This window comes from Acomys minous, assembly GCF_964271855.1.
Source record: "Acomys minous genome assembly, chromosome: 8".
Taxonomy (NCBI): domain Eukaryota; kingdom Metazoa; phylum Chordata; class Mammalia; order Rodentia; family Muridae; genus Acomys; species Acomys minous.
This window is the reverse complement of record NC_140489.1, coordinates 18,218,386-18,240,975: the sequence shown is the minus strand read 5'-3', so window position 1 is coordinate 18,240,975 and position 22,590 is coordinate 18,218,386. Positions and strand designations below refer to the sequence as shown.

The 22,590-nt window shown below is 51.2% G+C and overlaps 1 protein-coding gene across 3 annotated transcripts in view; it reads right to left on the bottom strand.

Moving 5' to 3' along the window:
• CCDC88C (coiled-coil domain containing 88C) overlaps window positions 1-22,590 on the bottom strand; it is a 120,378-nt gene that overhangs the window by 3,113 nt on the left and 94,675 nt on the right. For 2 of the 3 annotated variants that reach the window (XM_084792952.1, XM_084792953.1), the window contains 8 exons: window positions 20,919-21,105; window positions 19,020-19,165; window positions 15,563-15,652; window positions 13,938-14,176; window positions 8,208-8,396; window positions 6,410-6,478; window positions 3,525-3,593; window positions 1,505-1,794 (listed from right to left, as the gene is read on the bottom strand). In XM_084792952.1, coding sequence (XP_084649078.1) covers window positions 1,505-1,794; window positions 3,525-3,593; window positions 6,410-6,478; window positions 8,208-8,396; window positions 13,938-14,176; window positions 15,563-15,652; window positions 19,020-19,165; window positions 20,919-21,105 — 1,279 coding nt within the window. Of the gene's footprint in view, window positions 1-1,504; window positions 1,795-3,524; window positions 3,594-6,409; window positions 6,479-8,207; window positions 8,397-10,529; window positions 10,878-13,937; window positions 14,177-15,562; window positions 15,653-19,019; window positions 19,166-20,918; window positions 21,106-22,590 lie in introns of those variants that run through there. The other variant, XM_084792954.1, reaches the window with a different exon arrangement.

Sequence of the window (22,590 nt, the reverse complement as noted above, 5' to 3'; positions counted from 1 at the left end):
CCAGGTACTCAGTGAACACTCAGGAGCAAGTATTTGCTACTTCTTATGCCTTTGTGCTCTCTTGGTAGAGGTCACAGGCTTTACTACAAGGATGAAGTCTAACTGCTTGGTTAAGTGAGGAAGACTTGAAGTATTAACTCAACAGTCCTCAAGGCTGAAATGGTGTATTTCACTCAAAAACCCTGAATTCTAATTACTAGAAGTACTAAATTCTGGCAGCACAGCCCAGCTGTGCTGAGGTGCGGCACGAGCACAGAGGCGGGTCTGCCAGCAGGTGGCTATTGGGGGGGAGGAGCTACTGAGCAAGTCATCATGCTAGGGCCACAGACGCAGTCCAGCTGGCTTTTTGTTTTGTTTTGTCTTAAAGATTTATTTATTATTTCTACAATGTTCCACCTGCACGACAAAAGAGGGTACCAGATCTCATTATAGATGGTTTTGAGCTGCCACGTGGTTGTTGGGAATTGAACTCAGGACCTTCGGAAGAACAGCCAAGTGCTCTTCACCTCCGGGCCATCTCTCCAGCCCCTATCCCTCTTTTTTTGGTTTCTCGAGACAGGGTTTCTTTGGCACTCTCTCAAAGGTAGGCGTGTGTGTGTGCTGTACTGGAAACTGGACCCGGCGCCTTGCCCAGGCCAGGCAAGAACTCTATGACTGATCTATGTCCCCAACCCTTTGCAATCTATCCTGAGTGTGTGAGCAAACAGTTCTTTGGTGGGTGGTGGGTAATGCGTGTATGCATGGTGTGTCTGTTCGTATGCAATGTGGAGGCCAAAGGAAAAACTCCTCTAGTGCTGTCCAGCTCGGGTTTTGTTTGTTTGGGTTGTTTTGGACACGGGGGTCTTTTTCTGGCCTGGGGCTTACCAATTAGCATAGGCAGGATGGCCAGTGAGCCTCAAGGACCTGCACGCCTCTGCCTTCCCAGTGCTGGGGCTGTAAGGGGATGACTACCATGCCCGGTTCCCAGCAAGATTTTATGTTTCTAAACAGGCAGGGCTAAGAATGGCACAAAGCCCTAGGTTCAATCCCCAGCAAACACACACACCCTTCTTAGTCACATCATGGCATGTGAAGGTCATATGGAATTAAAGTGTCACTGCATCTAAGCACAGCTATATTAGACATGGCTGAAGCTTTCATTCTTTACAGTGTCAGAGAGCAAGACAGTTGTCACAAAACTACCACAGGCCCAAGGATCTAAAATATTTACTCTGTGGCCCTTTGAAGACTCTTCCACATTTGCCCATGGCTGTTGGAGGTGACACAGGCTAAGCAGCTCTCAGAGCCCTGCTATAAGTCCAGCGTGAGATCCAACCCTGCCAGTGGGTGCTGGCCACAGGCTCTACCAGCTTGGCTTCTAAGGGAAGAGCAGCACCTGTTGCCTAGGGCCTGAGGGCCAATTCACAGTGACCGTTTGGCTAGTGGCACTCAGTATCCTGCCCCAGCCAGGCCAGTCCTGCTGCCCCGCCCTGTACCGCTGGCTCCTCAGGATCAGAGCACTCACATGGGTAGGAGAGCCGCGGTTACTCTCCTCTAAAAACTCCTCCAAGGTGACCATCTCACTGCTGGGAGAGGCTGACCGGGGCCGCACCCCAGTGTGGGCTGGAGCTGCACCCCTCTTCTGGATACTCTCCTGGGGGACAGGCCCATTCCGGGGTGGAGGGTACTCATGGTGGCTGGGAATACCACGTCCTGGGGTGCTGGGATCCCGAGACAGGGTAGTAGGGTCCCTGCTGGGGACCAGGTCTGTGCTGCTGAAGCTCTCACACCGGCCATGCAGATAGTCAGAGGAACCTGGGGGGCGGGGTGGGGCAGGGACGGAAACACAGGGGCACACATCAATGTCAGTTCTTTCCTGCTCTCTGCAGCTCACCTAAAACCATCCCAATTAAATAAAAGTGCCCCAAGCCCCGGGCATCACTCCTATGTAGCTGTGATTCCTTCTGCAACCATTAATACTTTATTTGGTTCTACTAAAAGTAGAAAATTTTCACTAAAATTTAAAAATATATTTAAATTTTTCCCATCTTCTAAGCAGCAGGCAATATTTTTCCATGTTTTAGTATATATGTACGTACATTATTATTATTATTATTTATTATTAAAAAAACAAACTCTACACCTCATGGTGCTGGGATTACAGGCAAGCACCCAGTTTACGAATTACTGGGGACTGAATTCAGAGCTTCATGAATGCTAAGCCAACACTCTATCAATTGAGCTATATCCCCAGCCCTATTTCACCGCTCTTAAAGTGTGTGTGTGTGTGTGTGTGTGTATTATTTTTCCGGTGCTAGGACTAACAACAATTTTCTTTGTGCCACAAAAGACAAATTCTGGGTGAAAAGCATTTGTGTTGAGGTATAAGGTTTACAACTGAGCAATAAGCCCAGTGCTGAAACACGGAGCGGCGCCGGGCTCCATCGCTTTGCATGTCATCCCTGCTCAGGAATCACGGCTGTCTCTTATGCTTTTAAGCAGTGTTCCAGTATCAGCACAGGTGCCGCTGAAGTGAGCAGTGAAGCTGAAATGACTAACCCTGACAGGGCCATTAGCTCTCACTCACTCACACAACAGAAGCTCACTGGGCAGCGAGTCCATGTGAGACTCGCCTGCAGGGGTATCATGTAGAAGTTAAGGAGAAGGAGGGGCTAGAGAGATGGCTCAGTGGTTAAGGGCACTGCTTGCTCTTCCAAAGGTCCTGAGTTCAATTCCCAGCAACCACATAGTGGCTCATAACCATCTATAATGTAATTTGATGCCCTCTTCTAGCCTGCGGACAGAACACTGTATACATAATAATAAATCTTAAAAAAAAAAAAAAGAAGTTAAGGAGAAGAACCTTGCTAAGTTTAGTCTCAAGCAGTAAGGTCACATGGTAGCTTATATCCTCTTCAAATGCAGGGGAACTGATGAGGCAGGCCAAACATGTAAACAGACCATGAAACAAAACCCTTAAGATTTAAAAAATTTTCCATTAAAAAAAAAAAATCAAATTTGGCCCGGGGATGTTACCTCAGTTGGCAGAGCGCTTGGCTAACGTGCACAGTGTCTGGGTTGGAGTCCCAGCACCACACCCAGAACAGCACTATGTACTGAGCTGAAGACCAGCCTGGGGCACAAAACTCATCTTCAATAAAGAATCACGTCAGTCCGTGTCCCTATTCCACGAGGCTTGGACCTAGAGGATCCATGACCCACCCACGTCCTCGGGGCAGGCAGGGGAAAAAAGGATCTGAGCTCTAATTTGTTTGTTTTTGTTTTTTTCCAAGACAGGATTTCTCTGTGTAGCCTTCGCTGTCCTGGACACACTTTGTAGACCAGGCTGGCCTTGAACTCACATAACAATCCACCTGCCTCTGCCTCCCAAGTGTTGGGATTAAAGGCATGCACCACCACACCTGGCCTGAGCTCCAATTTGTTCAAAACTCCCTGGCCTGTGCTGGAAACCTTGGTGCATGGCCCAGGACCAGAATGTGTCTCAAACCCTGCTGAGCTGCAAGTGCTCCAAGAGGGGGCCTTACCTTTGAGGCTCAGGGGTGAGCTGTTGCTGGATGTATTCCTACTGCTCTCCAAGCTGTTCGGCCGTGACGCTGAGGGGAAACAACCGTGTTTAACACAAAGGGCCAATGACCAGGTGACATCCTGGGTTAACATGCAACCCGAGGAAAAAAATATATTCAAAGCGATTCTACACCAGTTCAGGCCAGTGTTCTCAGCCAGGAAGGTCTGTAGGATGCTGAGTGAGATCTTCTGAGGCAACTGGCTCCAGCAACAGAGACTGAGACACAGCACTCAGCAGGCTCGCCATCACTGGCAGCGACGGGTCTCTGTCACCAGGTTCTAGGTATCTAGTTTAAAACAATAACAAAACAGGGCCACAAAGAGTACCTAAGGGCTCCTCTGGGCAAGCACAAGCAAATAGTCCTTTCCAAAACAGGGATGAGGAGTTGTTCAAGGCAGCAGATGCATGCACGTGTATATACACGCAGCGGCATGTGCCCGAGTGTCCCCCTGCAGGTAACCACAGGAGGGGACGCCAGGATGTCAGAGCAGAGGGACCGGTCTACTCTGCTATCTGCTCTTCTTCGGCTCCTCTCCATCACTTGCCTCATACACCTATTTGCTCTAAACTGAGAGCTGAAGGCTCCTGGTGACACGAGCTGGGGGAACGCAGTCTGCACGTCACCACCCTGCTTCGGATGCAGAAGGATGGCATTAGTCCTTGCCATGGGTGGGCTGCCCCTTCTAGGGTCCGCAGACCTCTCCTGGTCTGTCTACGGCAGCCCGCACAGGTGTGGGGTAAGACAATGCCTCTACTGCTGCACTGTGAACCCCCAGGGACAGGGGCAGTGTTCCAACACGTCTGTAGCTCTGGAGCCAGCTGCAGGTGTGGAACAGCAACAGGAAAGCCTTCAGAAACACTAGAAGGCCCCTGGCTTGTCCCCAAGGAGCATCAACTCAGGGATCAACATGGGCCTAAGTCCCAGGCGTGGTAAGCTCTGTCAGAGCAGGAACCTGCAAGACATTTGTTGGCAAACAGTGTTTAGGGATGAGCTTGGGAGCAGTAGTGGACCAAGCCCCTTGGTGGAGGGACAGTCGGAGACACACGCCGGCTGCTCTGTACCAGGCACCGAAGGGAAGCTGCAATACTAACCGCCCAAGCACCTCTGTGCATCACTTATTTTTGCTTTTGTTTTCAGTTAATGCCTGACTAGGCAGCTTAGGGCAGCCTTGAACTCACAATCCTCAGCCGCCTGCAAGTTGGGATTTCAGGCCTGACCCACCAAGCCTGCTCACCCGTCCATTAAATAATTCTTTTCATCCCATATGCCAACCAGAGAAGCTGGAGGAGTTGGGAAGTGTATGGAGAACCCTGTGCTCAGGCACCAAATTGGCTACTCAGTGAGGTGGGACACTTGGAAGGACCTCACTTCCCACCACAGGGCCCCCGACTCTGGGTAAAGACAGAAGGGCTCCTGGGCCAAGAGGCCTCATTAAAGAGTCGGTCTTTCCTTACAGAATCATAACTAACTAATGTCAACACCATCACTCTCTCTAAACAGTGGGCAGGAGATAAAGCTGGCTCCTCAACTACTGAGCACATCAGACATAAACTGAACCCGTGGAAACCTGCCTCAGTTTCCCTTTTAAGGAATTTCTTCCTGCACGTCTAGAGTTTATTAGCACAAAACAAACAAAACAAAAACATTTGCTTATTTAGTGTGATGTGTACGTTTGCAGGCCTGCACGCGTGCACGTACAGAAGTCAGAGGACAACTTGCAGAACTTTGCTCTCTCTTACCATGTGGGTTCTAGGACTGAACTCAGACCATCAAGCCTGGTGGCAAATGCCTTTACCCACTCAGCCATCCCACTAGCTATTACTTTCTATTTTTAAAGCATTCATTGTTTTTAAGCATTTATTTGCTGCATGCGCGCGCGCGCGCACGCGCCTGTGTGTGCAATGTGCCAGCATGCATATGGTGGTCAGAGTGCAAACACAGTAGCTGGTTCTCTCCTTCAATCACATGGGTTAAGGGATCAAAGCCAGGCTGACAGGCCTGCACGTGGCCCTTACACACGTGGGCCATTTCGTCAGCCCCCCAGAATTATGTTTTTAAAAACAGAACTGGAGGCTGGAGAGATGGCTCAGCAGTTAGGAGGCTCGTCCAGGGCCCAGGTTCGATTTCCAGCAGCCACACGGTGGCTTTTACAACTATCTAGGACTCCAGTTCCAGGGGATCGACACCCTCCTCTGGGCTCCACGAGCACCAGACATTCAAGTGGTGTACAGATATATACACAGGAAAAACGTGCATACACATAAAATAAGAATACATAAAAAAAAAAAAAGAGAGAGAGAGAACAGGGGTCATAGCTCACTGGGTACAGCGCTTGTCTTGCTTGTGTGAGAGCTGGGCTCATGAAAGAAAGGGCACATGGGAAGGTTTTGAGAAGCCTGGGAGGATGCTGCCTGTTTTCTCTTCTGCAGGAACTTAAAATATATCATAACCAGGCGAAAAGTGTTTCTAACACTGTCTGGATTTCACACAACTCAGTGTCACCATGGACCTCCCAGGACCCAGGGAAGAACAAAGTTCAGTCCTTCCTAAAACACGTTCCTTGCACTGGTCACCGGGACTCCCTGGCACCTGGAGGGTGTTGTAGGGCAAGGCATGTTCAGAGTTTCCAGAACCTGGGGCTCTTAAGGGCCAGTGAGCCTCCTACCTGTAGAGGATGCCAAGTGAGAGCTGTGTGGCGAGGCAAGAGACGGCTCCAGCATCCCCCTCCCCGCCGAAACTCCACCCTCGCCTCTTGTGTATGTTAAATTTCCACGACTTCCACGCTTAGCTTAAACTCAAAGTGCTACTGACACGAACCCAACACATGCAACCCGGCTACTTACCCTGCTGCCTGTGGTGGGGACCCTCGGGCTCCGTGGGTAGCTCGCAGAGATTGTCCTCTGAATTACAACCTAAGGGGAGAATAAAGTTAGTGTGCTGGGGTTCCGGAACGCCTTACACACCCACAGGGAGAACCCAGGTTCCTGGCTGCATGACCAGCTTGTGCCTTTAGCCCCCAAAGCATGGCAAGGTCCAGCCGCTGGGGTGTGTGGGGGTGAATGGCGCCTCCTTTCTCATCTGTCTAGCTGCGAAGGGGAGTGGGTTAACACACTGGGCTGGTTGCATTTAACTCCGAGTCGCACTTTGTGTCCGTGCGTGAAGGGTTATTGGGGCACGTGAGCTCTGGGTCTAGTGCCCCAGGAAACCCTTCCAACCCCAAAGGCCAGCAGGCCGAAGGCAGAGGGGTGGAATCTTTAGGGACCACAACGCCATCAGGGAACAGGAAGAGAGAAAAAGGAGACAAAGTGGGACCCATCACTCAAGGTGAAAAGGCAAGCCGAGTGTCGCACTCGCCGCTCCAACAAGACATTAGTCAGGGACCCCTCTAAGCTTGCTAGTTTCTATCTGAGCTCTGAATGTGCGGTTCCCTCTGAAAAGACAAGGTCTCCATAATTAAATCAGTTACCTACCCACTGGCAACAAGTGTCCAGACCATGAGGGCTCCTAGGTTTAGGAACCCCATGTGTGCTGCTCGTGTTCTACTTATGGCATCAAGGCTGTGCATGTCTAAGCCTTCCAGGGCCAAGTGTATAGGTCTAGCCCTGCAGAAGCGATCATATTCAGCTGGTCTGGTCTTGTCTTGTGTTTCTTTCTTTCTTTGTTTCTTTGATTATAGGGATGGCAGTTTAGGCATTCCTTTCCTTTTGTTTACCTATTTCAGATTTTCAAATGCTTCCCTCCTGCCATCATGTCTTTCACTGCATTCTGTTCTTGTTTCATGGACACAGAATCTTTTTTTTTTTAAATATTTATTTATTATGTGTACAGTGCTCTGCCTGCACGCCAGAAGAGGGCACCAGATCTCATTATAGATGGTTGTGAACCACCATGTGGTTGCTGGGAATTGAACTCAGGACCTCTGGAAGAGCAGTCAGTGCTCTTAGCCACTGAGCCATCTCTCCAGCCCAGAATCTTTTTTTTTTTTTAAGTCACTCTTAGTCAATTTTAGCATTTTCATATCAATCCTCCCTAACACCCCAGTTTATGCCAGTAACTTCTGTATTGGTCTTTTCCCCTCTGTTTTGGGGCTGGAGGCTCTTCTTGGGTGTCCACAGATTCCTTGAGCTTCTGTGGATTTATATGATGACATCTGACCAAGCCCTTTGACTTGGAATTTCTTCATATAATGAGACTCAGAGACTATTAGTTTTGTGCCTGAGGTATGAACACATACAGCCACTGGAGTTCTAGGATACAGCACATCTGCAAAGCCTTCATGGTGCTGCTGTTCTCAATGTATTTCAACATGTGCCCTCGGCTCTGTCAAATAGACTTCTGGGTTAGAGACCCTCTCATTGGTCTTTTCTAGAGAATATACCTCCGGACTCCAGGGAATTGCCTGGTACTGGCTGAGCTCTGGTGCCACCAACACTTGAACGCTGCTGCTGCAGCTGCTGGATTCTGAGGCTGTTTTCCTGGTACTTAGGCCTTCCAATGGTTGAATTACTTATCCAAAGCCCCCTGGCTGACAGGCAGAGACAAGGCTTGCACCAGAATTCTTCGTCAGCTTCTCTCTTCGGTTAATACATCTTTAGGAGGGCCCCAGGCCCAGAGCTTATTCTTTAGAGGGGTCATACTCACCTTTGGTGCGGCCTAGGTGCTTGGGGACAGGAGTGGAGCTGGAAGGGGCTGCCATGATGGCTGAGGTTGGAAAAGTCCGGGAGCCAGGCTCCGAGGGCCAGGACTTCACAGCCGGGTCAGTGGAAGTGTCTGTGTGGTCAACACTGCCTCCTCGTGGGGACCCTCGCTTTGATTTGAGATCCCCGGGGCCTGGGGCAGAAGACATTGAGAAATGAGGCTGTAAGGCCGTGGCAAGGCTGGGCAAGCACACCGAGGCCGGAAGCAGCTGCAGCAGGGCACACAGACCACAGAGACACAAGCTGGGTGGCCTCCCAGCTGCAGCTGAGAGTAGGAAGGCACCAGGAGGGTATCACAAGGCTAGCTCAAACTCCAGTGTGGGCCACACGGTCAGCGTTAGTGGGACTGGCAGGGAAGAAACAAACTCAAGAGGATGAATACAAGCCATGTATCTGTACGGCACGCTCTCTGTGACTCTGTACAGAACCCCAAGCCTGTCTCAACAGCCCATACAAGACTTGGCAGGTGTCTTCTCCACACTGACCACTGACTGAGGTGCTGAGGACCCTGGCAACTGGATTCCATGCCGTGTCAAAAAAAAGTCCATTGCCAAATTCACAACAGTTTGTTTTCAGAAAAGCAAAACAAACCAGAACAAAAAACAAAATCAACTTTCCACAAGGCAGTTTTAACCTTGCATCTTATGCTTTTAAGCAGTGTTAGTTTTCTGCTATGAAGCATATATACCTGTTGAAATTAAATAATATTTGAAAAGTGCCACCCCCTTAAAAACAAAACAACAAAACAAAAAAACCAACCTACCCAAATGTACAGAAAATCAAATAGGAGTAAGTCTGGGATCTCTGGATACGACAGGGGGCTGAGGACACAGCGGAGGTGGGAGGGTGCTTGCATCACATATGGAAGACCCCGAGATTGATCCCCAGTACCCCAAACAAACAAAAGCGAAACAAAACAAAAACGTGGGAGCATTCCTAACAGCTGGCCAGGCCTCTGTGCAATGCCCGCACCCTACGCTGAAGGGCCAGGCTGCAGGCAGAGGTCGTCACCCCTGCATAAAGCGGACTCCGCAGCCCTCCAACTTCAGGGTTCTTCTGTGTTGTTTCAAGCGAAACAACCGGAAGGGGGATTTGGATTCTGGAGGATAACCCTGACAGGAAGCAAGACACGAGTCTGGCAGAATGAACAGTGAGGAGACCTTCCTGTGTGTTAGGTGGACACAAAAGTCCAGGAGGGGGGAGATGAGCGAGCAGTTAGCGTGAGCACCAGACAGAGACCAGCACAATTCCAACAGCATGCGAGGCAGACAGACTCTGGGACCCGGTGCCTTGATGGCTTGGAGTTCTTAAAGATAGGGTCACAAGCTGAGGTTGGTGGCAACGGTACCCAACCTTATCATGCCATAGTGACAGGTTTGTTATGGTCACCTGATTTCTACGGTGACACTTGTTTTCCATGTGCAGCACAGTACTGGCAATAACCTTTCCTTTTTTTGTTTTTTTTTTTTGCTTTTTTGTTTTTTTGAGACAGGGTTTCTCTGTGTAGCCTTGGCTGTCCTGGACTTGCTTTGTAGACCAGGCTGGCCTCAAACTCACAGTGATCCACTTGCCTCTGCCTCCTGAGTGCTGGCATTAAAGGCGTGTGCCACCACGCCCGGCTTAACCGTCCCTTTTAAGATAAAGTGACCTGCAAATAGTGAGTCACTTTAAGGGAGACCATATAAAACATATAGGAGACAGGTCCATGGCCCAAATCACAGAACTGAGGTGCATGAACGGTGGAAAGATGACATGGGGGTAACCTCTCTGGTCACCATCTTCCCTGTCCTGGGTGTGACTTATGTGCTGATAGACTTTCTGTCTGCTACGTTTTTGATTTCACCATCTAGGACGTCAGAGAATCACAGCAGTCACAATATTTCCGTCTGGATGGGCCAACTCAGCTCAGGGAGTCTAACTGCTTAAACAGAGCAGCCAGTCCTTCAAAACACAGAACTGGGCGGGGGCTCACAAGCCGATGCCAGTAACTCTGTGTCCTGACAAAGAGTGGGGACAAAGTTCTGGCTGCTCAGAAACAAATCTTTAAAAAGGCAGCTCACTGGCCGGTGAGTATCTTAGGAAACACAGCAACAACTGGCCACTTCCGCTTGGCACACGGGCAGGACAGAAGCTTGCGGGACAGGGAGGGACACGAGGCCTCGTCACTTACTGAGCACGGATCTCCTGGCCCAAGGACAAGTAAGTGCACGTACATCCCGAGGGTCCCCTAACACTGTGCTGTGCTGAAGAAATGGTCCAGGGAGCATGGCAACTCATCTTCTACTTTGCAATCGGAATCCACGATGGCTACTTTGGAACTGGGGTGAGGAACAGGGGTCCACTAGGGACCCAGCAGCCTTTAGGGACTACTGTCCTTGTTGGTTGGTTGGTTGACTTTCAGAAATGAAGGAGGGACACATGATGCAGACACATGGTAAAGGAAGGGATCAGAAATCCCCGATGTCCAAGGGAGAGACAGACTCGTTAGGGGAGGATGGGATGTCAGAGGAAGACCAGAACCGTAGGCGCTTAGAGAGAGCTGGGTGGCCCGATGGGGACTTGTCTTTGTCCTTGCTTTTGCTTCTCAAAAAGGGACTCTTTTTTCGCTGGGCTGCTACATTGTTATCATTGTGATAGGAAGGGGAAAAAAAAAGGAAACAAATGAAATGAACAGCAATCACACATGAGTCTAAGTTAGCAACATGTACTTAGGACAGCAAAATCCTGTCCAGCCAATGCCCAACACCCAGGCCAGAGCCGTTCATGCTCTGACTCAATTGGAGTTAGTGCCTGGTGCCAACGTTACTCACAGAGCAGCACACCGGGAGAATGGCGCGCTGGCCCGGGAGGCGCTGGTCTGGATGGCGGTTCGGCTTCAGTGTGCTAGGTTACCGAGTACGGACGCTTATTAACAGGTAGCCAGGCTCTCTTACTCATTCGCTTTAATGACAGGCTCCCCGACGACTCAGCTCCTGTTCCCACTCCAGGACACCGGACACACCTAACAACACGCTGGCCTGCTGTCAGGGTACAGCCCACCTGAGGCACCCACAAAAACCACCTCGAGGCAAGATGAGTTCAAAAACACTAAAATGTCTTTTTTCACGCCCCAACCCCCTAAGACCTGGAAGAACGATTTCCTTTCAGGCTCCCCCCCCCCCCCCCCCAGCCTCCTCTCCTTGGCCTTCAATGTGGAGCAGCACAAAGCCGGATGGCTGATCTAGGCTCCTGAACATACCTTTCAGTGGAATTAACTGATCCAACAGATTGCTGGTTTAGGAGTAAAGCATAGACCAGAATCTGTTTCTTTTGCTATACCGCCACCTAGAGGTCAAATCCCACATTACAGATTGAGTGCTAGGTTAGTGGCCGCAGCTGAGGGAGGCAGTAAACAGAACACAGCCAGACTGTTTGGGATATGCAGGGATCCGAGCTACCCGGATTACCCGGGTTACCAGCACAAGACCGTCTTCTAAAAACTAAACAGATAAGATGAAAACATGTCCACCTCACAGATTGTGAGGGACTAGAGGAGACAGAAACATGCAAAGTAGTTCAAAGGTCTCTCAGCTCCCAGTGGCAGTCTGGACCAGGTGGACATTCTTTTGTCTGAATGTGTTCTTTCTTGCTTCCCCCTACCCAACACAGGGTTTCTCCATGTAGCCCTGGTGGTCCTAGGACTCATTCTGTAGACCAGGCTGGCCTCTAACCCAAGAGTTCTGCCTGCCCCTGCCTCACTAGTGCTGGGACTAAAGGAGTGTGCTACTACGACACAGCTTCTGAAAGTTTTCTTGATTAAACTGAGCATAGCCAATTCATCCAACGTAAAAAACAACACAGACTGAGATGAGGAATGTCAAGAAATCGTCAGTATTGAAACAGGAAGTAACATGCCCTCTCGGGTTGCCAGAAATGTTAGGCTAATGTTTAGAAGTAGTTAAGAGCTGGGTGTGGCTACTCTCAGCTGTACTCCCAGGACTCAAGAAGCTGAGGCAGGAGGATTGCCATGAGTTCACGGCCTGTCTGGGTTATGTAATGAGTTCAGACAAGACTGAGCTGCAGCAAGAGACCCTGTCTCGAATGTTAAGCGCATTCACTGTTGCTTCAGGGCTGACACACCTTTCACCTACCGCAGTCTCCATCAAGGACGGAGATGTGACTGACAGGCGCAAGCATCCTCACAGCTGAAGAAGACACCAGCGGCATAGCCCACACCCAGAGGACGCCTGTTACTTGCTCTCAGTGTCAGCCCAAGAGCGTGAACTCCCTGACATACATTCAGAAAGTTCCGGTGTCTTTTGATAAAAATTTAAGTTCCTCAGGGTGAAGGTCTGGAATAAATAACAACCGCGCCCCCAACCCCCAATAGTAAAAAATAAACTTGGACTTTTGACAACGTTTAAGGTAACTTGTAATTCAGATTCTATAATGGTCATTTTAGTATCATAACAGATGTAAAATTTGAACCCAGCTTCAAAAATACTCAGCCAGTATAGGCCTGGCAGTCCTGGTGAGAAAAATGTCTGCGCCATATCCAACCCACCTCGCCAGCCTCTTCCTTTTGTATGTGTGCACAGCAATATGACTTGTTTAAAAAAAAGGGGGGGGCAGGCACAGTGACACACACCTTTAGTCCCAGCACTTGGGAGGCAGAGGCAGGTGGGTCTCTGAGTTCAAGGCCAGCCTGGTCTACAGAATGAGCTCCAGGACAGCCAGAGCTACAAAGGAAAAAAACCCATCTTGGAAAAGCCAAATTTAAACATAAAATATTTGTTTTTATTTGATGCGTATGGCTGCTTGCCTGGACGTAGCTAAGTACACGGTATGTATGCAGTGCCCTGGAGGCCTCAGGCCTCGGATTCCTGGAGTTACAGATGGCTGTGAGCTGTCATGTGGGTGCTGGGAATCAAACCCGTTATCTTCTGCAAGAGTAGCCAGTGCTCTTAACTTGCTAAGCCATCTCTCCAGCCCCGACAATGGATCTTTTAGATGAGATTTTTTCACTGCACAGGAATACGATCAACATCTCAGATGTGGAGTGTTATAAAGACCAAGGCATCATCACGTGCAACTCATGTGGCCTGAAACACCGGATGAACCACAGCACCGAAGACCAGTGTTCCCTGCTCTTACTTTAGAGCCCCTGGCCAATTCCAAATTCCAACCCTCAGGGAAGAGGCTCCCCACGTCCCAAAGCTATAGGACTCAAGTACAAGTTGTGTGGAGAATAAACCAAGGTGCCACTCAAACAATGAAAGGCAACAGCCACTCAGGACTTTCTGAAACTGAGCATGTGGGAAAAAAAAAAACGTGGTCAATACATGTCTGATCGCTGTATTAAAAAGAGCTAACCATCATCTTTGACGCACCTCAGGGGGCCCCAAACACATCTGCTGCTGTTGTCTCCCCAGGGTGCCTGACCAAACATCAACAGTGGGTCCTCAAATAACCAACTAGCCCGTCTAATAAATGGTGTTCCCCATGCAAAAGTAACAAAGCACTCTGGGCCACACGGCCATAGCAGCCTGGGGCTTGGTGGCATGCTCAGGGAGGAGCCGCACTCCCATGGACACAAACACCGTCCCATTCCCACAGAGGCATGGCATACTCCATCACCGAGTGGAGCTTTCAGAGCCTCTATTCTCACCCTGCCACAGCTGGCAGTTGCGCCTACCTTTCCCCACAGGCCCATTGTGGGTGCTGCGCTCTTCTGCACAGCTGGAACCCGACTGGGGGTTGTCAGAGTTCTCCGCCTGTGATCTGAGCGCCTGACATGCAGATGGTGAGGCAGGGTCTGAGGGCTCCAGCTGCCAGGGGGGGCTATCTGCGGTGGATTTTAATCGTTCTCTGGAACCTTCTTTCTTTGGCTTGATCAGTTTGACTAGGGCTCTGGCTCCAATCCAGTGGTTCTTCCTAATTAGAAGAGTGTTTAGAAGTCACAACCCACGCTTACACAGGCAAACAACTGCACTGGGTTGGAGGTGCGGCTCAGCGGCAAGGCCGTTGCCTAGCACTCACAAGGCACCAAGCTCCATCCCAGGACCCTCAAGGAAAGAGCACGGTGTCATGATCTTATTTGTACAGCCGAGGCCCGGAACTGAGGAGCCTAATTCTTAGGTGCAGGCTGTGCAGAAGCAGAAGGTCTCAGAAACCCAAACTGGTCTCCCGGAAGAACACTTGAACAGCACCTTTACTCATCTGTGATGTGCACAAACGGGGCTGTACTGACTACATGTTCTTTTTTTTCCCCCGTGAATGTTATTTTTAGGCATAGTACCTGATCAAGTTAACCAACGACATGTTCACTAACTGTGCTCCCAGCATTCCGCAGGCTATACCAGGGGCACAGAAGGTGTCTGGGTTAAAGGGCACTAAAGGCGTGCTGCCCGTTAGGGACCGAAGGCGTTCTTCCGTATCTAGAGAGAGGGACAGCTGCACCGCCCCTTGTTCACCTGTCACTCCCACTTCTTATCGCAGCCTCCATGAAGCTCCATGGCACGGCCGAGAAAGTACGTAAGGAGCGCTCTCGAGGCTCAGGCCACAGACCAGGGGAAGCCCTACAAGAGATGCCGGGCTCCTGCAGGCACTGAGCTAGCCCCACAACCTGGGGCCACTCGCGCAGGGGAAGACACCACTTAATGAAGCCACCCAGAGGGTCTGTGTTTACAGAGAGACTAAGGCCAGTGTGTGCACCCCGCAACTGATAACTGGGGAGCCCAGCCAGGGGTCCTGCCCAAGATCCCCACCCCTTATAGATCATGGCTGCACTGTCCACATCGTGTTAAAACTTGAGGCAACCATGCCACTCAGCTTTAATGGCGCTGACTCAGACCTTCCGCCTCTTATCAGGACTCATGGATGAGTCACCCCCATGTCCCATCGGGGCTGGCTGGCATTCAACACCCCTCACAGGACAAGCTGGGGTACGTGGGGTGGGGCTGAGAGAAGCTCCAACTTCTTCGCCACATGGACAGCGGTTCTCAACCTGTGGGTCACATGGGACCCCAAAGGGGTCATATACCTGCATCTCAGATATTTCAGATATTTATGTTATGATTTGTAACAATGGCAAAATTACAGTTATGAAGCAGCGATTAAATAATTTTATGGTGGGTGGGGTCACCACAAAATGAGGAACCGTATTAAAGGGGCACAGACTAGGAAGGCTGAGAACCACTGCAGTAGGGGCATCTGTAAGTGGGAGGCACAGAGTCCTCTCCTACGGCTCCCAGGCTGCCCTCTCTCAGCTAAGCTGGCTATGATCAATCACTGTACGTCACCGGTCTTGGATCCACTCACTTCTTTGGAGCAGGGTCATAGAACTTGTACTGATCCATAATTTTTTCTTCCAGTTTTTCCTTGTGTCTCCGTAAGGCGTTTAACTTGTCTCTGTGAACAGAAGGGACAGTTTTAATTAACAAGTGAGTGCACTTACTCGCCCTACTTAGGGCAGAAATCAGCATCTGGATTGAGGCCCGAGGGTGCTCATCCCCACACTGGTCCCTGACTTGGGAATGTATGAGCAGCTATGACTCTCCTGACTGTGGTGGTGCACACGTGTAATCCCAGTACTCAAGAGGCTGAGGCAGGTGGATCTCTTTGAGTTTGAGGTCAGCCTGGTCTACATAAATGAGTTCAGGTCTAGCCAAAGCTACAAAGTGAGATCTGATCTTAAAAATCCAGCTAAGTGGGCTCAAGAGAGCGAACCTGGGATCACCTGAGAACCCATGCCTGGACACTCCCATGACTTCCCAGTTAGACCCAACTGTGCAGGACACCAGGCAGCAAACACTGTCCTAATACAACAGCGTCACCAGGCATAGTAACCCCCAGGCACTGAGGCTGCACCCTGGGGCCTGGTAACAGCTTGTGAGGCAAACTGCTTCTAGAGAAGGCAGCAGGCTAAACGCCAAAGGATGAGGCCTGTGACGAGTCTGAGCAGGCCTTGGGCAGCTAGCCCCAGCAGAGCGGCCATGCAGGAAGAAAGCAGCTGGGTATGGTGACCGTTTGAAAAGCCAGAAGCTCAGAGGCTGAAGCAATTCTGTTTCTAATTGGTAGAAACCGGCTCACACTTCTAATATCACAGCAAGATACTGGCAGCCCCAAACCACGTCCTGGAGTGTCTGCTATGCTTGAGGGACTCTTGGGGGGCAGGTTCGTCTGTATGGTCAGCTAGCTCAGACCCCATTAACTTTCTCACAGGAAAGGGAGGTCCGTAGCAGTAACTGCTCAGGTCACTTCGCTGTTGAAGCAGAGAGGATCCTGTGCCTGCTGAAGGCTTTCCCAAGACCCCACTGTGATGGCTGCACTCTAGGACAAGGCCACAATGGTGTGCCCATTACTTGGGACAAGTAGGGAGGTATGCCAAGCCATGGCCTGCCACAGATACACTCTAATGCAAAGAACACCACCAAAAATCTCCCTAGGGCTAGTCTCCTGTTGCTTCCTTGCTAGCACCTGCCCAACTTCAGCTGTTGATTCCTGTACATAAGTTACAGAGGGTCAGCTTTAAGCAACTGCCACACAGATCCCAAATGACAACGCGGGCTTGCACAGAAACCATCCTGAAGTAGGTGGTGAGCAGGCACGGTAGGGCAGGGAGGCGACAGCACAGCTACATCAGAGAGCTGGGACACGTGCTTCCCTAATTCCTGCCTTTTAGTTTTGTTTTGGAAAGGGTCTCTCTCTGTGTAGCCCTGGCGGTCTTGGAACTTGTTATGTAGACCAGGCTGGCCTCAAACTTACAGGCGATGGTCTACCCACCGCAGCCTCCTAAGTGCTGGGATTAAAGCCATGTGCCACCATGCATGGCTCTTGTCCTAAGCACACTCAGGTCAGCAGCACAGGGCACAGTACAGAGTGACATGCGTTGGTTGTAGGTTCCAGGACCAGACTTCCTCCTCTTGATCGCTGCCTTTGACAAGCGCCCAGGCCTAGACCCGAATCCCTTCTAACCCTTCCCAGCGGACCCAGTGTCTGTAAGTGGCCACCCCTCTCTCTCCCACATTCCCAGCACCTAGATCATCGGTCACACCCTATTCCCGCCACCCAACCTGGGCCCCTCGCATCTCAGCAGCATAAACCGACTCCCTCCACTCTCCTTTCTGGGCCTCTCTAATTCTGGGCCATGTCACCCATGGTTCCAAGCTCTGGGGACCTGCCCAAGCTGGGGGGCTTACTCGCCAGTCAGCTTCCAGTGTGAACTCCTTCCCAGAGACACATGGCTGCTGCCTGTTTCTACAAAGAGGTGCTGATGTGTATCGCTGCAAATGAACTCAAGTCTAGAACCACAGAGAGGCCTTCCGGTGCTGGGTAATACTTTAGGAAAAGCAAATGAGGGCAGAGGAGACACAGCTCAGCTGGTAAAGTAACGACCACGGAAGCATGCGAGGGCCTGAGTGCCAGCCCCAGAAGCCACGTAAAAAGCTGAGCGCGGTGGAGTGCCTTTGTAATCCTAATGGGAGAGAGACAGGAGGACCTGGGAGCTCACTGGCCAGACAGCCCAGTCTAATCAGGAAGTTACAGGCCAATGAGAGACCTCGTCTCAAACGACACTCAAGCTTGACCTCTGACCTCCACATGTACACATGTATGCATGCCTATACCTGTGCACGCACGTACAGAGAGAACGCACAGGAACAGGAAGCCTCATACAAGGTGCAGGCCAACTGCTACGCCTTTCAGAAACCTAGAGCATTTCACAGAACAGGACAATTGTACCTCCAACCCTCCAAACCCCAATGGCTAAGGGCTGTTCTGTCCTAGGATGATGGGTCTACTGAGAGAGGAGAAGACAGGACCTCAGGAGGCCGGGTGAAGACTGCACACCATGAGGGGCTGGGGATGGCGGTGCAGGGGCCACGTAAGGACACACCGCCGCCCACGGCCCACGTACAGACGTACCGCCGCCCACGGCCCACGTACAGACGTACCGCCGCCCACAGCCCACTGCTGTCCATGGCCCACGTACAGACGTACCGCCGCCCACGGCCCACTGCTGTCCATGGCCCACATACGGACACACCGCCGCCCACAGCCCATGTACGGACACACCACCGCCCACGGCCCACTGCTGTCCACAGCCCATGTACGGACACACCGCCGCCCACAGCCCATGTACGGACACACCGCCGCCCACAGCCCATGTACAGACACACCGCCGCCCACGGCCCATGTACAGACACACCACCGCCCACGGCCCACTGCTGTCCACGGCCCACATACGGACACACCGCCGCCCACAGCCCATGTACAGACACACCGCCGCCCACAGCCCATGTACAGACACACCACCGCCCACGGCCCACTGCTGTCCACGGCCCACATACGGACACACCGCCGCCCACAGCCCATGTACAGACACACCGCCGCCCACAGCCCATGTACAGACACACCACCGCCCACGGCCCACTGCTGTCCACGGCCCACATACGGACACACCGCCGCCCACAGCCCATGTACAGACACACCACCGCCCACGGCCCACTGCTGTCCACGGCCCACATACGGACACACCGCCGCCCACAGCCCATGTACAGACACACCGCCGCCCACAGCCCATGTACAGACACACCGCCGCCCACAGCCCATGTACAGACACACCGCCGCCCACAGCCCATGTACAGACACACCGCCGCCCACAGCCCATGTACAGACACACCGCCGCCCACAGCCCATGTACAGACACACCGCCGCCCACAGCCCATGTACGGACACACCGCCGCCCACGGCCCACTGCTGTCCACGGCCCACATACATGTACTGCTTCTGTTCCTCGTGGTACTGCTCCTTGCTCTCGATGTTCTGTTCTAGCAGCATCTGGTTCTGCTGGCTCAGCAGCTGGATCTGGCTCAGCAGGTGATGATTCTCCTCCTCCAGGTTCCCCTTGAGACGGGAGAGCAGCTGAAACACAGACGACACCATGTGACCCTGTGACGCTATGCCGCAAACCCAGACTGCCACTGTCTGCACTAGTGAAGACCCAGGAAGGATCAACCCACACCACCTGACCCAGCAGCCGACTGGTAGCTCGTGCTGTGGAGAGCACAGATGAGATGTCTGGACTGAGGGTAAAACCAGCCGCCATACAGCAGATGATGAAAATTCAGTATGAAAAGGGAGAACAGAAGATTATACATAGAGTGATATTCTTGATCTATGGGTTTAGTAAAAAACGTCACTACAACTAATTTTACTGGGGCCAAGGATGTGGCCCTACCTAGTAGTAGAGGACTGCTTTCCCCAGGACTGAAAAAGAGAAATTTATTAATCTCACTGAAAAAAAAAACCTGTTTCAAAGGTGGTTACTACAAAGCGCTAAATTTCAACAAGTTCCACTGTGAAAGGGAGCCAGAGACTATAAAGACCTCAGGCCTCTCAAGCCATGCAGTCTTATGACCCCGCAGCACAAAGGCTGTAGCACAGCTAACCTAAGAGTGGCCGTGTCCCAACAGAACCCCTCTCTGTCTCTCTGTCTCTCTCTCTGTCTCTCTCTCTCTCTTCCTCCCCCTCCCCACAAAATATCATTCATCTGATCTTTACCCCAACCACTAAAACTGTCAAGAACCATCCTTAGTTCACGGGCTGTGTGAACGCAGGTGGTAGGGAAGGTCTGGCCTGGGGGCTGAAGTTCAGAGACCTTTGCTTTAGGACAGTACTGTAGTGTAGTGGGAAGACCCAGGCTCTGAAGGCAGACAGGAAAGCCACGGGAGGGAAGCAAGCTCCTCCCACCTTCCTCTTCACCCCACTTTACACTACAACGTTAACCTCACCATTAATTGAAAGATCAAAATCTACCTTATGTCTTAATTATTATGCAGAACCTACATGTATGTGAGGAGCAGACATGGAAGGACAAAGGTTAGACTATTCATTTCCCTTCTAGGAACACTTCTTTGAGGTTCAAGGAAATGGCTCAGCACGTAAAAGCACTAGCTATACACACACACACACAAGTACATATGCACACACCTGCACACAGACATGGACACAGATACACAGACATATAAGCACACACAAAGGCTTCTAGGGTACCTCCTGGAACGGCAGTCCCCAGTGGGCGCAGGTTCCCTGGACAGTGCCGCCCCTCCCCAATAGGGCACTGGGCCAGCATCTCTTATCCTCCATGGACTGCTCAGATCTGGCTGCGTGTCCAGGAGGTAGGTATCTCAGAACCTGAGGCCGAGGTTCCCCATTGCCTGTGTGTCTCTCAGGGTGTGGATGGTTCAGAGATCAGGAGGGACCCCCTAGCTCTCCTCAAACCCTCTGTACTGTGGGATCTATCTGAGACTCTATCGAAAGGAGGGCTTTGCTTCCCACAATGCCTATTTCTGATAAGCTCTGGGCCACCAACAGCTGCATCACCCAGCCCCAGGATCCAAGCTACACAGCCGCACTCAAGCCCAGGCCACTTCATTCATGCCTCTGTCTGCTGAAATGAGGAGGGACCAAAGATGGTGCTACCATGGCCTGAAGGACTGATGGAAGCCGCTGCTGACCTCACGGAGCAAATGTCAGGCAAGGTGGCTTCTGTGATGACCCCATCACAGGTGGCAATCTCGTCCCACCCTGGCTTCAGGGACATTTCCAGTCTCGGAGAAGCCCCCCAGGAAGGTGGCTGGCCCCTCACAGACCTGCCCGAAGCCACGCCTCTCACCTCGCAGTGGTTGTCCAGCTTGGTGAGGGAGATGTCCATGCTTTGGTGCTGCTCCTTCAGCTCGTCGAAGCGCGCCTGCCAGCGGTTCAGCTCCAGCTGGGCGTTGTTCAGGGAGGTCTTCAGCTCCTTGGTGTGGGCGTGCAGCTCTTCATACTCCCCTTTCAGCTGGTGGTGCAGGAAACTGACCCTAGGGCGGGAGGGACACGGGGAGCAGGGGCTAAAAAGCATCCCGAAGACAGAAGGGCCTGCAGCTGCGGGGTTTGTACCCCTTCTGACCGGGGCAGACTGTGCAAGCCCACACAGAGTCATGGAAGAATACCGAGCACAACAGCTGCTTTTCAAAATGTGTTCTCTAGGACTCTAGGAGGACATCTGGTCTGGGTTAGGGTAAGGGGGTACAAGATGCATGCAGGCTACGACACTGGCCACAAAGGGACATCACGGCCAGTGGCTTTCGACATTACAATTTAGGCATTCTGCTGTAAGTGGAAAAAAGAGCTATGCTACTAAACTTTTTTTTTTAAGAGAATTATTTTTTCCCCCTCTAAAACGCTGTGCCTACAAGCTTCCAAAACAGAGAGACAACCAATAGTCCCACCTCGCCATGACACCTACGAACCACATCGACCATCAGCACGGCACAGTGACCCTGCAGGTGTAGCAGTGGTACAAAGACCTTGGCAGTAACCAACAGCTCTCTAATTGAACTTAAGAGCCACTCAGCCCAGTACTAGAGACCTAGCTAATCAGAGTTAGTGAAATCATATTTAATTATATTCTATTTTTGTAAGAAAGTACATAAAAAGTTAGTCGTTGTAAAAATAAAATAAAATTTAAAAAATGCTGTGCCCAGCTCTGTGGGATTTCTAACTCCTGATATGTGACAAAGTGGGACGGGCAGGTAAGGTACTATGTACCGGCTACAATTACTGCCATCCTAACTCTCGTAAGTCAGCTTGGATCTCAGGCTGCAGAGATGGCTCAGGAGTTAAGAGCACATACTCGGGGGCTGCAGAGATGGCTCAGAGGTTAAGAGCACTGTCTGTCCTTCTGAAGTTTCTGAGTTCAATTCCCAGCAACCACATGGTGGCTCACAACCATCTATAATGTGATCTGATGCCCTCTTCTGGTGTGCAGGTGCACATGCAGGCAGAGCATTGTGCTCTTACAGAGGACCTGGTTAGGGCAGCTCACGCCAACTGTAAACTTCTGCTAGAGGAGGGCCTGACATCTCTGGCCTCCATGTGTACCTGCACTCATGTGCAAATACACACACACAGATACAGTTAAAACACAGAAATAAGTCTTAGAAACAAACACAAAAACCAAGTTCACTGTCAACACCTAGGAACTGAGAGGCTTCATCACAGCTGCATCCTCAGAGAGACTAGAAACCCCAAGGCTGCTGCATCCAGTCCACTGCAGGACCCTCTGACCGTTCAAGCACTCCGTATCACAGTCTGTGCCCACTGGGGCAGTGCTTCCACACACGCTTGTCACGCCTGCTGTTTACCACAGGCACCTGGGTTTGTAAAGCCCAAGATATAGTTACTCAAGGATGGAGAAGGAAGCAGTGTGCCCTAGTCAGACTCTGAAACAAGAGAAGGTCTGGGCTCAACCCTCCTTAACTAAATGGTTTAACCTCCAGTGGTACCTGATCTCTGAATCACCT